Source organism: Pinus tabuliformis, chromosome J (genome assembly GCF_031772625.1).
Source record: "Pinus tabuliformis cultivar Carrire ecotype Pingquan chromosome J, CPIR1, whole genome shotgun sequence".
NCBI lineage: Eukaryota > Viridiplantae > Streptophyta > Pinopsida > Pinales > Pinaceae > Pinus > Pinus tabuliformis.
In genome coordinates this window covers 1,602,716,850-1,602,732,766 of record NC_142295.1, presented here as the reverse complement: position 1 = coordinate 1,602,732,766, position 15,917 = coordinate 1,602,716,850, and the positions used below count along the sequence as shown (strand labels likewise).

General features: G+C 41.4%; 1 protein-coding gene across 2 annotated transcripts in view; it reads left to right on the top strand.

Moving 5' to 3' along the window:
* LOC149233606 (indole-3-acetaldehyde oxidase-like) overlaps window positions 1-15,917 on the top strand; it is a 292,839-nt gene that overhangs the window by 73,118 nt on the left and 203,804 nt on the right. For both annotated transcript variants that reach the window (XM_089379807.1, XM_089379806.1), the window contains exons 3-5: window positions 8,256-8,515; window positions 8,755-8,964; window positions 9,163-9,381. In XM_089379807.1, coding sequence (XP_089235933.1) covers window positions 8,256-8,515; window positions 8,755-8,964; window positions 9,163-9,381 — 689 coding nt within the window. The remainder of the gene's footprint in view (window positions 1-8,255; window positions 8,516-8,754; window positions 8,965-9,162; window positions 9,382-15,917) is intronic.

Genomic DNA, 15,917 nt, shown 5'->3' with positions numbered 1-15,917 from the left:
CCCTCTTTCTCCCTACTGCGTAGCTCCTAGGTTGCCTTACACACTCCTTGATGGAGCTAGTAAGCTGTTGCTCCTCTGCTGCTCAGCAAATGAGAAATACTGATTTCCTCGGTAAGAAATCACTGAGGAAGTATTCCCTCACTATGCGATTTGCTTCTTCCTTCTGACAACTTTTCTGCCCAGCACTCAGCTTGCAGAAAACTGCTCCTTCTAGCTCTGCGTGGCTCCTTTTGCCTTGACAATTTCTCGATCCGATAGTCTTACCTCTCTGTCGGTTCACTCAGAGAGAGACACCCATAGAAATATAGCCCTCCTGGCTAGAACCGCGCAATCCCTCAGGGGATTCGAACTGCTGCTTGCTGTAGCAAGTTGGCCCTTGCTTCAGTGCTAGATCTACTCTTCCCTGTTTCATATCAACAACTTCGATACCATGTGAAAATTCCTAGATCTAACGGTCTCAGGAATCCTACTGCAACCAGCTGAATCTACTTCACCTAGATTGTAAATTACATTTACAAGCTTATTTCAGATTTCTTCATGAAACATTGAAGTAAATTACTGAAGCAACCCACACCAATTAAATATGATTTTGAAACTTAGAAACTGAGCAAGGAAAATAGAAACACATAGGACACCGTTATTTTTGGACAATAGTCCCCGGAAAAACCCAATGCGGGAAAATCGATGCAACAACTCTGAGGGTTTATTATTATTAAGTAGTAGCAAATTCTGAATACATCACTGAATACCTCACAGGGTTATTCAGTTACAGATAGAAATACTGGCAGAAGCTTTGTGAGTTTACCTCACACAATTATTGAGAAAAAGTCTCGGCTGTTCTGACAGTTGGATGAGGTGCCCCTGGCAGGCCCTGCGTTGTCCCAACGTCAACCCTCTCATGCACAACATCACCCAACTAGGGAATCGATCAGTAGCCCAGAGTCACTGCTCTCAGCCTCCCGGTCTCACACCCCGGCTTCTGACTGTTGAAACTGACCCTCTGCTCTGATTTTCGACTTTCTCTCTCTCCCTCTGCGCTGCTTCTGTGTGGCCCTTCTGGCCCTGCGTCAGCCTCTGCGTCAAGACTACTGGATCACTCTTTCCCTCTCTCTGCTGATGTATCTCCAGCTGAGAATCTCTCTCTCCGGAAGTTGCTATCCCTGCCCCTCAACTGCAAGAGATCTCTTCAATTGATTTTTCCTCCTGAGAACTTCTCACTTCAGAAAATCGATTTTCTCAATCTCTCTGTGTTTTCCAAATGACCCTCAAACCCCTTCTTATATCTTCCCGTTGGACAACCAACGACCTAGATTAAATCATAATCAAAGGCTCAGATTGTTTTGGCTTGATTCATGTCTTTTTTTAGAAGTTTCACCCCTGATTAGATTAATACCCATTAATATTTTAATTTTCCTAAGTTTAGACTTAGGAACCCCATTAAAAATATCAATTATTTTAATAAAATCACTTTTGGGTGGAATTTACCAAAACGCTTTCTGGGTTCTTGGAATACATGTGCCCAAGCCTCCCTGCAAAATTTGAGGCTTAGATCACATCTGATGCTACCTCAAATCAACATGTTTCTCCTTTGAACGGAAGGCCCACAATAGACCCTTAGAACACGTTGGAAAGAAACACAGAGTTTCATAAACAAAGATAATCTATGAGCGTGCGGAGATCCATGATTTTATCACGATATTCGTGACGATGAAACATAAATAAACGTAGCAACGTTCAAGTAAATAAAATAAATGCTATGGTCCTACTCAATTTTCCCAACAATAAATTTCTAGTTAAATAATCTAGAAAAATCCTTTTTGTTTTAAAGCTACTATTTCAACATTAATTTGGCCATTTAATGCCACTTTGATTGGAGTCATGTGCACGATGGCGACAACACCGTTGACTACCATCTCCAGGACGACTTACTCTACAGGCTGGATAAGCTATGTGTTCCTAAAGGTGAGCATTTGTAGCTGATTAGAGAGGCTCACACCTCCCAAGTTGCAGGGCACTTTGGTGTAGGGAAGACCGTGACTAACTTGCAGAGGTATGTGTATTTGGCCAAGATGCAAGAGCACGTAGCTAGGTTCATAAGGGAATGCATGCTTTGTTGTACGAACAAGTCTAGTAAAAGGAAACAAGGTCTATATCATCCCTTACCTGTACCTACTCGTCCTTGGGAAAGCATTTCCATGGACTTTGTGGGAGGTTTATTGACAACCAGGAAGGGACATGACTACCTGTTCGTGGTAGTTGACATGTTTAGCAAGATGTGTGTTTTGATGCCTTGTAAAAAGACCATCAACGGACAAGAAGCAGCAAACTTGTTCTTTGGACAGGTTTGGGTGCACTTTGGGATACCAAGGAGCATCATTTCAGACAGGGACACAAGATTTTTCAGTGCATTCTAGACTACATTGTGGGAGAAGATGGACACAAAGTTGAAGAGATCTACAACATTCCATCCACAAACAGATGGGCAGACAAAAGTAGTCAACAAGACTTTGGTACAACTTTTGAGAGGATACAACCAGAAGCATCCGAAGACTTGGGATGAAAATCTGATATATATACAACATTCTTATAACAGAGCAGTCCACACTTCTATAGGAAATTCCCCATTTGAGACTTGTTTTGGATATTTGCCACCTTCACCTTTGGATATTGCATATGGGAAACAAGGAGGAGCGAGGGAAGATCTTACAGGAAATGCTTTGAGGGCTAGAAAATTTATAGAGAAGATTAGACAGATCCATCTACAGGTATAGGAAACACTGTAGAAGTCGCAGGAGAAGTATAAGGCTAGGCATGATCAACACAGAACAAAGAAACCATTCAAGGTGGGAGACAAAGTATGGCTACAGTTGAACAAGGAGAGGCTGCAGGGGCTTGGTAAGAAATCAAGGCTCTGATGTATGGTCCCTTTGAGATACTGGAAAAGGTGGGTGATAATGCCTATTGACTCAGTTTACCACCATATATGCGCATTTACTCAGTTGTGAATGTAGAGAATTTGAAACTCTATGAGCCTTCCATGCTAGATCAGGAAGAGGAACAGGTCCTACCTTCTGTGGAGGATTTGGCACTAGACGCTCAGGCAGAGTTGACAGAAGATACAGTTTTGCAGAAGAGGTCCAGAACTACAAGACAGGGGCAACATGACCTTTGTCAGATTGGGTTGAAGGGACAACTTCTAGGCAAAGCTAAATGGTACACCAAAGAGAAGGTGGAGGAAAAATTTCCTCATCTCATTCAGTAAAAGCTTTTGGGACCAAAAGCCTCCCAAAATGGGGAGGTGTGATTCAAATTGGATCATTATATTATTTGTCATCCATCTTGATGCATTTGCAGTGGAAAAAGTGGAGGAATAAGCTCACGGGACCGCTTTTACTGGCGGGACCCAGTTTGGCGAAACGGTCTCTGAAACCTTCCAGGAGCGTTTTGAGGCATCAAACGACGTTTTTTGGGGGTAAAACTATGCTGCTTTTGCATAGCACCTTTTCATGCTATTCTACACACATAGACCTTTCCAACGACACAAGAAGCGCATCAATCGGAGTCCGTATGCAAAAGTTATGCCACTCAGAAGTTGACCTTCCTGTTTTCACACCTATAGTTTGGGAGGATGGCGTGTCAACTCCCATTATTCATGGAAAAGGGGCTAGCCAAGTGTTTGTGATGTAAGAGACTCTAGAAGAGTCTATTTTGTAACTCTAGTTAAGAGTTGATGTAGTAAAAATTAACCACTAGAAGGCTATCGAGTTGTGTTATAACTGGGCCACTAGGAGGAGAGCATTTTTTCCATATCTGAGCAAAGATAGCTAGGAGAGATAGGAGGTAGAGCACATAGAGAGGATCTGTGCATTGTAGTAGCCCACGAGCCATAAGCATTGCTTCTTTGTACTTGCAGCCATATTTCCAGACAGAGAAAGAGAGCGAAGCAGCCTCACCTTCCAGCTGGGTTTTCTCCCGAAAGGGTTTCCCAGAGAGCATATCTTGTATCTTGTGTGCTTATTTTGTCGTTCTCTACTTTTTTGCATAGTTTCCATTCACATGCATGCACTAATTACAGTTAAATACATAGATCTTAAAGTTTAATAAACTGTAATAGTGTAGAATTTTTAGAGTTTCAATGTAATAGTATTAGATCTGTTGTAATGAACTGTCCAATGGAATATCCACGACAATTTATGGATCACAGAGGGAGGCCGAATTGATTGGGAGGGGCCTAGTAGCTTCCAGGAGGTCGGATAAGCTAGCATAAGTGAAGGAATAAATTTACTGGAGGTTTGCTAATTTATAGCAACCAATTGTATCACAAATGTTAGACACCAACATCGTAGATCAATTCGGCTACAACATGTTCCCACAGATTAGCAGATTGCAGATATACTCACGAAGCCCTTGGTTAAGGCAAAGTTTGTCTACTTCAGGGATAAGATGGCAGTTGTGGAGAACACCTTCCTCGCTAAGAGGGAGTGTTAGTTTTTGGTAGTAGCGGACCCGTGTTCTAGTCTCTATGGTGTCTAAGAGGCTAAAAAACTCAAGATCTCCAAAATCCAGAAAAGGTTTCATAAGAAAAGCCTTAGAAACACCTCAATTAGATTAATTGACTAATAATTAAATATTTCCTAAGTCTAACTTAGGAACACTGGTTAATTAAATCATATTATTTGAGGGAAATCGATTTTGCTCTAGAGACTTCCGAAAAAGTGAATTGATTGAGATGTGATCATGGTCATTGGTTGCCCAATAGAAGATTTTAAGAGCAAGGTTGATGGGGTTGGAGAGATACAACAATAGAAGAGAGTTGAGTAGTTTGACTACCCAGTTGCAGTGATTCAACAAGGGCACAGTTGAAGCTAGGGAGACATTGAGCAGCGGGGTTTCAACAAAGATTTGGGAGGAAATTTTCTAGAGAATTTCCACAGTGATTTCTAGTTTCCAGGGGCAGGAAGGAGGTCGATTTATTTGCAGAGAAGGAGGCCAAATCAACTAGTGCGAGTTAGCTAGTTTACCCAATGCGAGTTGCAGGAGAGACATTGTTTCAGTGTGTCAGTGCCAAAACTATTTCCCGGAGGCAGAGCGAGTGGGTCTAGCAGCTACTGGAGGCAGTGCGACTTGCAGTGAAGGAATCCCAGAGGTTGTGTGAATTTCTAGAGGCATGAAGTGTGCATTCTGGCAGGTAGTGTGAGTAGCCAAAGAGAGTGCAAGTTGGCCACGAGAGGCCAGATCGAGTTGCAGAGGGAGATTTTGAATCTCTAATTTATTTTGTCAATGGAGAAAGTATTTGCCAGAGATTTGTCAGTATCAGGAAAGCAAATTACTGTACTCCTAAATTGCTGAAGATTAATAATAATAAAACCCTCTTTTGCTACATTGGTTTTTGCCAGGGACGATTTGTCCAAAAATATTGGTGTCTGATTTATTTTGTGTGTGTGCATTATTTTCTTAGTTCTAGTGTTTTTATATTCCACAACGTATTTTTATTTGTGAAGAATTGCAGTGTGAGTTTATTGTTATTTGCCGTTAATAGTTAACAAAAGACAAATAAACTACATAAGTTAGGATATCAATTTCTAGTTGTTGTGATTCGTGGAAATTTCACAGTCTTGGTACTACATCTAAAGGTGCCCCAACCTTTCATCATGCTGTCACCTGCACCTGATCAAATAATTTTACTAGAAGTTTCTGAAGCCCTACTACTTTACAACTTGCCATACAACTGCAATATACTTGGCCGCTACAATACGAAGTGCGACAAATGTCTACTTCATGCTCATAGTCGTAACGAAGCTTGACCGAAACAATATCTTGATGAACTTTTTCTCTCTTTAGCACTCTCTGCGTAATCTAAATCTGCAGCTGTACTTCACTATTTGAGATAAATCTCAAAACATAACTGATTTTGCCATTACCAACTGTACCATGCTGGTACACCAACCCTTTTACTGGGTCTATCATCACAGTTGCTTCCCTGTCAGTGTGACTAGTTGCTCTCTCTCACACTGAGACATATCCTGCTGTGGTAATTCTGGCTGCTCTCTCTGCCATTGCAACCTTTCAACATATTACCTATCTAGCCTGACAATCTCAATGACAGTCCATAATTTCGAACTCAGATATTTACTCTCTCTGAAGCTAGTATGAGGCTCTTTGACTTCTCCTAGAGGCAATTCTTTCTGACACAACTCCCTCTGACACAAATCCTTCAGCTTTCGTCAGAGAGAAATTGCATGAGATCAACCAAGCCTAGCATGTCTGCTTGTAATAGCCTTCTTGTGAACTTGTGCTCACAACCTTTAGCTTTGCTGGCAGACAGAGATCAACTTAGTTCCTTGCATAGGCTTAGATGACATCTTCAACTTCTTTGCTTCACCAAAGCTCTGATAACATGCTGATTTTTCAGTACAATTAATACAAGTACTTTATTTTTGAACTATGGTAATTACTTGTGAATATGTATATTATAATTCTTTTATCTTCATCAAGCAATCACACTTGAGAAATTCAACTAATAATCATGAAAGGAAAGTAGAGATTACAATGTGCGTGAGAGAGAGATATGTGTGTATGTAAAATGAAAAAGTTCAAGTGTACTTTATATCCAAGATACCCAAGAGACATGTCCCTTGAAATAAATAACGTCTCTTTGTAAATTAAATTCTAGTATGTCTACACAATTACATTTTTACTCATATTTGTTAAAGTGTTGAAGCTTACGTAAATAATGGTGGGCAGTAACTTCTGGCAAGTATATTTATATACAACATGTTCTTTATACCATATTTTACGCAAATACTTGCTTAAATTATGGTGGGTAGTAACTTATGGTAAATATGTTATTTACGTGAGTATGAGCTATTTTTCAAGGATCTTAATTTAGGTGGTTTTATTGATTTCTTTTCTTTCTTCTAATTCAAGGATTATGAAGACCGACCATAACTACTTTCTTCGACAGCTGGCTGGCTGTTAAGAATAGGACAAAAGTTTTCTCCTATAGGGTTACCCATTTTGGTGGGTAACAAGCCGTATAGCCCATACAGGTGCCCAGAAACTTTCCAGAAAATTTCTGAAAATTGCTGTTGCTTGTATTTTTCTCAGTTGGGCCATTTTCCCAACAACGGAGCCCTTGTATGCTTTCAGATTAATTAATGAAAAGTACATTTTGAAGGACATCAAATATTCTGTGTATTTGTGCAGATTGGTTTAAATTTTTAGTTCTGCTGAAATTTATTTATTTCAGTTAAAATTCCAGCTGTACCTTTTATTTAGTAAAGCTGAAATTGAATTTAAAATCAGTAAGGAAATTTACTAGGAAATAATTAGTCATTTACTGGAGTTAAAACATTAGCACAAAAGATAACACTCTCTGCATGAGGAAATGTTTTATCCAAAGACCGGTCTTCTCCATTTTTGAACCATTCAAGAAAGAAATGCCCATGATCCTTCCTTGAATCCTGGCATCCTCCGGCAGATGGCCTAGAGCATCCTCAAAGAACACATAAAAGTCATGGGGAAGGGGGCCCTGTTTGATGAAACGGTAAAGGGAAATTCAAGTTGAGAGATTTCTATTCATTGAAACAAAAGCTGAGACATTGGAGAATAAAGTGTTGACCATGGCAACACATCTTGGTTTAAACCTGAGGCAAAGCAACATCTCTGTGATACATAGCCAATTGATTCTATCATATGCTTTTGTCAAAATCAATTTTCAGAAAGAAATAATGCTGATCCAACTCCCTGGCCCACTCCATGGCTTCCCATACAGAGATCATGTATGCAAAGTAAATGTTCCCTGAACAAAGCCTGTCTGCTCCTGTCTGACAACTCTTGGGGCCACTTTGCAAATGCGGAGGTTAATTTGAAGCTTCAAGTTCATTATTGCTGAAAGATTACCTTTTTAGAAGAGATTAATGGTCAGAGAGAGGGCACTAGCTTTCAATTTTTTCATCCAGGTAGGTCATGGGCATGTTAGGAAGCAGATAATCCTAGCATGCCACAACCGAAATGTTTTCCATTAAAAATCAGTTCCAAATTGCAGAATTTTTTTAGGACAAGTTAAAGGAGCATTCACTTTTTTCTAGACCATGGATGATATCTGAAATGAATAGTGCTAAATGGACAAATAAATGGAAGAGAAATTACTGCCGTGAATCTATTTCATGCTTTTGGGCTCTAATATTCTCAGTTTATTGTGCCCCAAATTTGAGTTTGATGGAAGTGACTCTTGATTCTTGCAAACTGTGCAGGAGAATCTGTATATGTAAATGACGTTCCTTCACCAGAGAATTGCTTGTATGGGGCATTTGTTTATAGTGAAAAGGCTTTGGCGTTAGTTAACAAGGTTGATGTAAGACACGCAATAGAATCTCCAGGAGTTGTTGCTTATATATCTGCCAGCGATATTCCCAAAGAAGGAAGAAATGTGGGTGCCGACACCATCTTTGGCACAGAAGTTCTATTCGCTGAGGATATTGTGGAGTGTGTTGGCCAACCAATAGGTCTTATGGTAATTACTATCCTGTAAGGACTTGTGCAATTTTGAAAGTTACTTCCACCTTTTTAGCAGGATAAGAATATTACTTCTATGTTCTTTTTCTAACAGTTGGTCACTGTAGTTTTCCCTTGTTTTTTTTTCTTCTATTTATCTCATCTTTAGAGTCTCTCTCCTAGGTTGCTGGCAATTTTTATATCTGATTTACTGTTTTTGTTTTCTCTAGTTTACCTTTTGTGGCCCCATTTGGTTAGGTTGCAAATACTTGGCACAATGCGAGAAAGGCAGCTGATAAAGTGAAGGTAGACCATAATTGTGAGCTGTTGGGCCCTCCCATACTGTCTGTGGAAGATGCAGTAGCAAAAGAAAGCTATTTTCAAGTACCTGGATGGTTTTCCCCAACACCAGTAGGGGATCTTGCAAAAGGAATGTCAGAAGCACATTGTAGGATTGAATCTGCAGAGGTGACTTTTCCTATTTACAATCTACGACTGTTTCAACACTTCGTGCTGTTCTTTGTCACTGTAGTGTTTGTTATGTGATTCAAGACTTAATATTAAAAATGTTAAGATATGCATAGGAGTGATAAACGCAGGTTCCAGATAAATATGAGAAAATATATTCTTATAAATCTTCTCTTACAAGGATGCTAATCTTGATAGGTCAAGATGGGTTCACAATATTATTTCTATTTAGAGATGCAAACTGCACTTGCTATACCAGATGAAGATCAGTGCATGGATGTCTACAGTTCATGCCAGAATCCCAGTATTTTACAGAAAGTTATTGCAAACTCTCTTGGGGTTCCTATCCATAATATACGTGTTATAACAAGAAGAGTAGGTGGTGGGTTTGGTGGGAAGGCCATCAGATGTATGCCGGTAAGTTCTTGCATTCAAAGTTAATTTAATTTTATTTTTTGTCTGCCTTTGCACTTATAGAGCTCAAATAATATTTTTTTGTAAACAGTCTAAAATTTTGCATAAATGCATCCATGCACGTAATCTCTTGTACTGCTGCAGCCATGAGCGAAGTTGCATTACAAAATCTTTTCAAGTCTTCTTAAATGCCATGAATAATAGACATGGAAAAGGCAAGGAAAGAACAGTCTTACCAAGGAGCGCATGCAAAAATAGTTGAACATTCCATTTGTTTATTCTATGATTGTTCTGAACATAAATTTATAAAATAATATAATTTAATAATGCATAATTAACTAATAATTAGTATAATGAAATGACATATATCAAAGGACATGACTATTCATGAAAAGGCATCCCAGCTAGGTATATATACAGGGCCCTCATTATATTCCATCATATCATTTTGTACTCGAGCGTTTATATATATTATTATTCATCCTTATGGTTAATTTCATATTTCATATTTCAGATATTCTGAATATTTTGTGTGTGAGCGAACTTTGTTTGCCTCATTTGGTATCTGAGCCTAATGTTAAGAATTAACATGGGCGTGACAAGCAAGAAAATTTGGCGGAAAAGGCGTGAAGCCCTTGTATTGTATTTGATTGATCTCGAAATCTGAATATATAATACATCAATAATCCTTCTAGATCTTCTAGATCTAGATCTAGATCACACTGACAACTCAGTGGATCATGATGACACCTCATAAAGATAAGGTCTACAACTCATGGACTTGGAACTTGTGTTGTCTAGGGACTCACAGTGTAACATCCCCCCCCCTCAATCACAAGTCTGAATAATTTTACCGATAACTTTTGTTATCTTCAAACTGAAACTATTGAACTGAGTTCCGATGAAGATATGCCTGAAAAACCACCAATATTTGAATGTTTGGAAGTGATCAGCTACTATGTCTGAACATATCCGTTGAAATGGTTTTTAAGGAAACCAATTGCTATGATGGAATTCTCCATTGTTGACTGAATGTGAATGTTGATTGATTGACTTCGAAACTTGAAGCCTGATACTTGATGTCCCCCCTTTATCAGGTGCAAGGAGAAAAGTTTTTCAATAGTTGATTTTGGAAAGGATCCAAGCTGAGGCTTTGGATTCTTTAGGTCGTGGTTTTTCCAGTTGACCGCTAACCATCTTCCATTGGAATTGGTGGTTTATGGTTTACAACTGACCAGACTGCTTTGAATAATGCAGTGGTTTTTGGATGACCACTAACCATATTGCTTTGATTTGAACAATGTGGTGGTTTATGGGTTACCACTAACCATCTTTGGTTCATTAATTTATCAATTTACTCAACCCCTTAAAGGTGTAGGAGAGTTTCTTTTATCAGTGTGCTCCCCCCATAAGGTGAGGAGAGTACCATTTTTTTGTGAAATAGTTGAAAACTTTTTACTTTGTTCATTTCTTCAGGCGGCTTAATCTTTACCTCTGTCTTGACTAGATTGTAGTACTTGTGCAACTTCTTTCCCTTTTGATTCCATTTCCAAGGGTTTATCCATCCATAATTGACTGTCTTTTTAGCCGCCTTCTGCTTTCAACATCTTTCTGATAAATGATTTGTCTTTCCACAATGAAGACAAGGATCGAGGTTAAAACACTAACTCTCCATATGACCATCTCTATGAGAACGCTGACATTTATTAACAGAATTTTGAATATCTTCAAAGAATCCTGCACTCACAACTGAACTGGTTTGGAGAAATCTAGAATATAAATGTTGTTTTCTTTGGTGTATCCCAAGCGATGTCGATCTTTGTTGAATGAAATTTCTTCCCAAGGTCTGATAACCATCTTGGAAAGAGCATAATTTAAGTAGAGAAAATTAAATGTTAAAAATGGCTCACCCAACGGAGAATGCCCTCGGCAGGAGTACCTCTCAGTCGGAGATAGATATTCCAGCTAAATCACCAGATGAACGATCCCACAACAACAATGCAACTTCTGCTGCTCTGTGTGACTCTGATAGGGACTGCGTCACCCTATCCAGCTCTTCGGCTCCAATATGTCCCACGAAAATCTCCCAGCGCTGCCTTTAGGGCCTGCGTTAGCCTCTCTGGTCCAGCGTCAGCCTCTCTAGCCTAGCGCCAACCTATTTGGCCCAGCGTCAGCCTCTCGGGGCTCTGCGTCAGCCTCTGGAGCCTCTGCGTCTTACACATTGGTCCTCTCTCGCTCTGCACAACTCCTGGTTGGCTCTGCGTGGCTTCTGGCTGCCTTTGCGTGGCCCTCTAGCTGGCTTTGCGTCAACCTCTCCCGGCTTCTACGCTTATCCTCCCGGTACTAACTCTGCCTCTCTGCTATGTATTCACTGCCCCTCAGCTGCAATTCAGATCACTTCGCTCAATTTCCTCAGCAAACTCTGCCCCAGAAAATCGAGTTCTTGATTTCTCTTGGTGTGTTCTTCAACTGACCCTCAAGCCTCCTCTTATACTTTTCTCGTTGGTCCATCAATGGCCGAGATTAAATCTCTAATCAATGGCTAAGACTAGATTTGGCTTGATCCATGACTTTTGGACCATTCTAACCCAGTTTTATATTAATACCCATTAATATTTTATTTTTTCTAAGTTTAGACTTAGGAACTCCATTAAAAATATTAATTATTTTAATATCTCCCAGACTGGTTATATTTTGCCCAAACCATTTCTGGGTCTTGGAGGTCTCGTGTGCTTTAGCCTCTCCACCAATTTTTGTGGCTAGAGCACATCCGATGCTACCCCAAATCAACAGAGAACAACTTGAATTTTGACTTTCTTATTCAATTTCAAGTAGGTCATGTTGACCACTGAAGTACACTTGAAGACTCCATGCCCAAGGATATGTTAGAGGATTCTTGCACCTGCAGAGATCATATATCATCAGAGCTTTTAAGCTATTTCTTCTCTTTCTTCTTCTCTATTGTACTTAGATGTTGATTTTTGGTAGCATTGGATGTGCTCTAGCCATGAAAATTGGTGGAGAGGCTAAGGCACATGAGATCTCCAAGACCCAGAAATCGTTTGGAGAAATTCTGCCCGGATGAAGAGATATTAAAATAATTAATATTTTTAATGGGGTTCCTAAATTAAAATATTAATGTGTATTAATATAAAATGGGTGAGAAAGTTCTAAATAACGAGGATCAAACCAGATCTAATCGTAGCTGTTGATTAGGGACTTAATCTCGGACGCTGAATCGTCAACAGGAAAAGTATAAGAGGAGGCTTGAGGGTCAGTTGGAGACACACCAAGAGAGATCAATCAGTCTGATTTTTTGGGGTGAGTTTTGCTGAGGAAATCGAACAAGTGATCAGTTGCAGTGAGGGGCAGTTTGACAAGAGGCCGAAGAATACATATCAGAGAGGCAAGAAAGAGCTAGAAGAGGTAGCGCAGAGCCTAGGAGGGCTGACGCAGAGGCTAAGGAGGCCAGCGCAGAGGACGTAGAAGCCGCAGAGGACGCAGAAGCCGACGTAGAAAGATGTAGAGGCTAACGCAAACAACGCAAAGGCTGTAGAGGCTGACGTTGGGCTGAAGAGGCTGCGCTGAGGAGGTTCTGTGGGGCAGACTGAGAGCAGATTAGCCGGGAGAGGGTGACGCAATTCCAGAGAGGGTGACGCAGTTCCAGAGGAGTGCTTGGAGCAGCTTTCACTGTCCAGCACAAGGAACAGTCAGAGTCACTGTGGGGTTGTTCATCCGGTTGCTGATTTGCCGGAATATCTGTCTTTGGAGAGAGGTTCTACTGCCAAGGAAATTCTCTGAAGGGTGAGCCATTTCTGGCACCCTAGTTGTATTCAGAATCTGCTTAATAATAAAACCCTCTATATGCTGCACCGGTTTTCCCGCATTGGGTTTTTCCGGGGACGATTGTCCAAAAATAACGGTGTCCCTTGTGTTGTCTCAGTTTATTTCAGTTGTTGATTTGTATATTTGTGAAGGCTGCATTTGTGTTTACTTCGATATTTATGCATTTAAATAACTTGTTAATGCAAAGAACAAGTAGGAGATAGTAAACCAAAAAATGCAGTAGGGGTTTTTGATGTGTTAGATTCAGAAATTTTCACATGGTATCAGAGGGATTGCAGATCAAGGAGGATTGAAGACACCAACAGAAGAAATCTGAGAGTTTGCAGTAGAGAAGCAGCTGTCCCAAAAGACAACGCTGTTCCAGAGCCAAAGGTGCAGAAGGAAGAGTGACGCAGTGCAAAGAGGGTGACGTAGAGGCTCACGCAGAGCCTGTGTCATCATTCTGATCCGGGAGAAGAGCCAGCGTAGAGGTAGAGGGGGGGGGCAGATCAGGCCTACGTCGTGCCCGGTCGTCTTTCTCAGCTAGGAAGGATCGACGCTGAGGCCAGGAGGAGCTGATCCAACTCTCACTGTGATTGCGCAGAGCCAAAAGGGCTCAGATTCTTTAGTTGCCGGGGCTAAGGGAGCTGTGCAGATTGTGATTTGAGGAGTTGGTGGGACGTTGTTTCTGTCTGTGCAGAACAGTGTCTAAACAGACGAAACCAAGGTAGAGGGAAGCACTACCTCGACGAGTTTCTAGCCAAGAAATCCACATCCGAGTTGCAACGACAAAGGGGGATTGGAGAGGAGTGATTCGACAGTTGGCAAGAGGATTTCCAGGAGGGAAGACGAGACTCAGAGGGAGCCTAGAAGAGGAGCAGAGATGGCAGTGAATGGATTGAGGGATCAAGACAGATTGGACGGGCTTCCAATTTTGCCATCTGGAAGGCCAGGATCCTGGCAATCCTGGATAAACATCACATCAAGGACTATGCCTTGAAAACTGTAGCTGTCCTAGTTGACCTTGATGCAAATGAGAAGTATGAGGAGGCCATGGCGAAGGTGAAATGCATGATCCTAGACGGGGTCAAGGATCATGTCATACCACATATTACTGAGAAGAACACAACAAATGAGATGTGGCAGACGCTGACCACCTTATACCAAGGCTCTTCCGTGCAGCGAAAGATGTTATTGGAGAATCAACTGAGGTCATATCAGATGCAGAAAGGAGAGGAGATAGATCACTTCCTCCTCAGGTTGCAAGGAATTCGCAACCAGCTTACTTCCGTGGGGTCTACACCGGATCCAGAGTTTATGGTCAGGATTGCTTTGAATGCAGTCTCCGAGGACTGGGAGATGTTTGTCCAAAGCATTTTGGGCAGAGCGACTCTTCCTGAAGAGACGTGGGCAACTCTTCAACAGGAAGAGATCAGGAGGTTGACCAAGGCGGGGAGTAGTGGTAAGGGAGTTCGAGTCAAGAAAGAGGAGGAGGATGCAGCTCTAGCATCTGCGGGACAACAAGGGAAGAGGAAGAAGAAGGACATCTCCAAGGTCAAGTGCTTCAACTGTGGGGAGCTGGGACATTATGCATCTCAGTGCCCTAGGAAAGGTAAGGGAGAAGCTTCCGACTCAAAGGCAGCTCCAGCAAAGGCGGAGAAGGATGTCGAGACTGATGACGATTGTGCCATGAGTGCTCATGCACCTCTAGAGAAGAGGTGGGGTGACATCGAGTTGTAGTCAGGAGGACTACATGAAGGGGCAGGATCCTTGAGGTGCCCAAACTCTTGGATCACATCTGGCTATGGGAGGCCTTAACGATAGTAGCATGATGACAGGTGTCGGGTGGAGCAAGGTGTGGTGGAGCGACAAGATAGGGCTAGAGTGCAGAAGTCTGTAGCAACGCAGTAGAGGTTGCAGTAGTGCGAGAGGCAGAGAGGTGTTTGTAGCAACGCAATGGCAGCAGAGGGAGCACAAGATAGCAACAGAGGTAGCTTCAGCATCACGAGGCTTCCACACTGACCGAGATGTCAATATTTGGGTGAAGTCAGTTACTTAATTCTCGGTAATTAAGTTGCAATGCAACAGTTAGCAGTGGCAGTGCTATGGGCAACATGATGCAGCATGTTGAGAGGGAGCTGCAATACAGATGTAGCAGTGGTAGTGGCAGTGTCATGGGCAGCAGTACAGGAAGCAGCAGTGCAGTGGATGTGAGGCAGCAGGCCAAGCATCAACACAGGTACCGATGCAGAGGATCAGTGTGATGTTTCTATGGTGAAGCATTACTAGAGCACATTCCTCACTAAGAGGGAGTGTTGATTTTTGGTAGCATCGGATGTGCTCTAGCCATGAAAATTGGTGGAGAGGCTAAGGCACATGAGATCTCCAAGACCCATAAATCGTTTGGAGAAATTCCACCCGGATGAAGAGATATTAAAATAATTAATATTTTTAATGGGGTTCCTAAGTCTAAACTTAGGAAAATTAAAATATTAATGTGTATTAATATAAAATGGGTGAGAAAGTTCTAAATAACGAGGATCAAGCCAGATCTAATCTTAGCTATTGATTAGGGACTTAATCTTGGCCGTTGAATCGTCAACATGAAAAGTATAAGAGGAGGCTTGAGGGTCAGTTGGAGACACACCAAGAGAGATCAGTCAGTTCGATTTTTTGGGGCGAGGTTTGCTGAGGAAATCGAACAAGTGATCAGT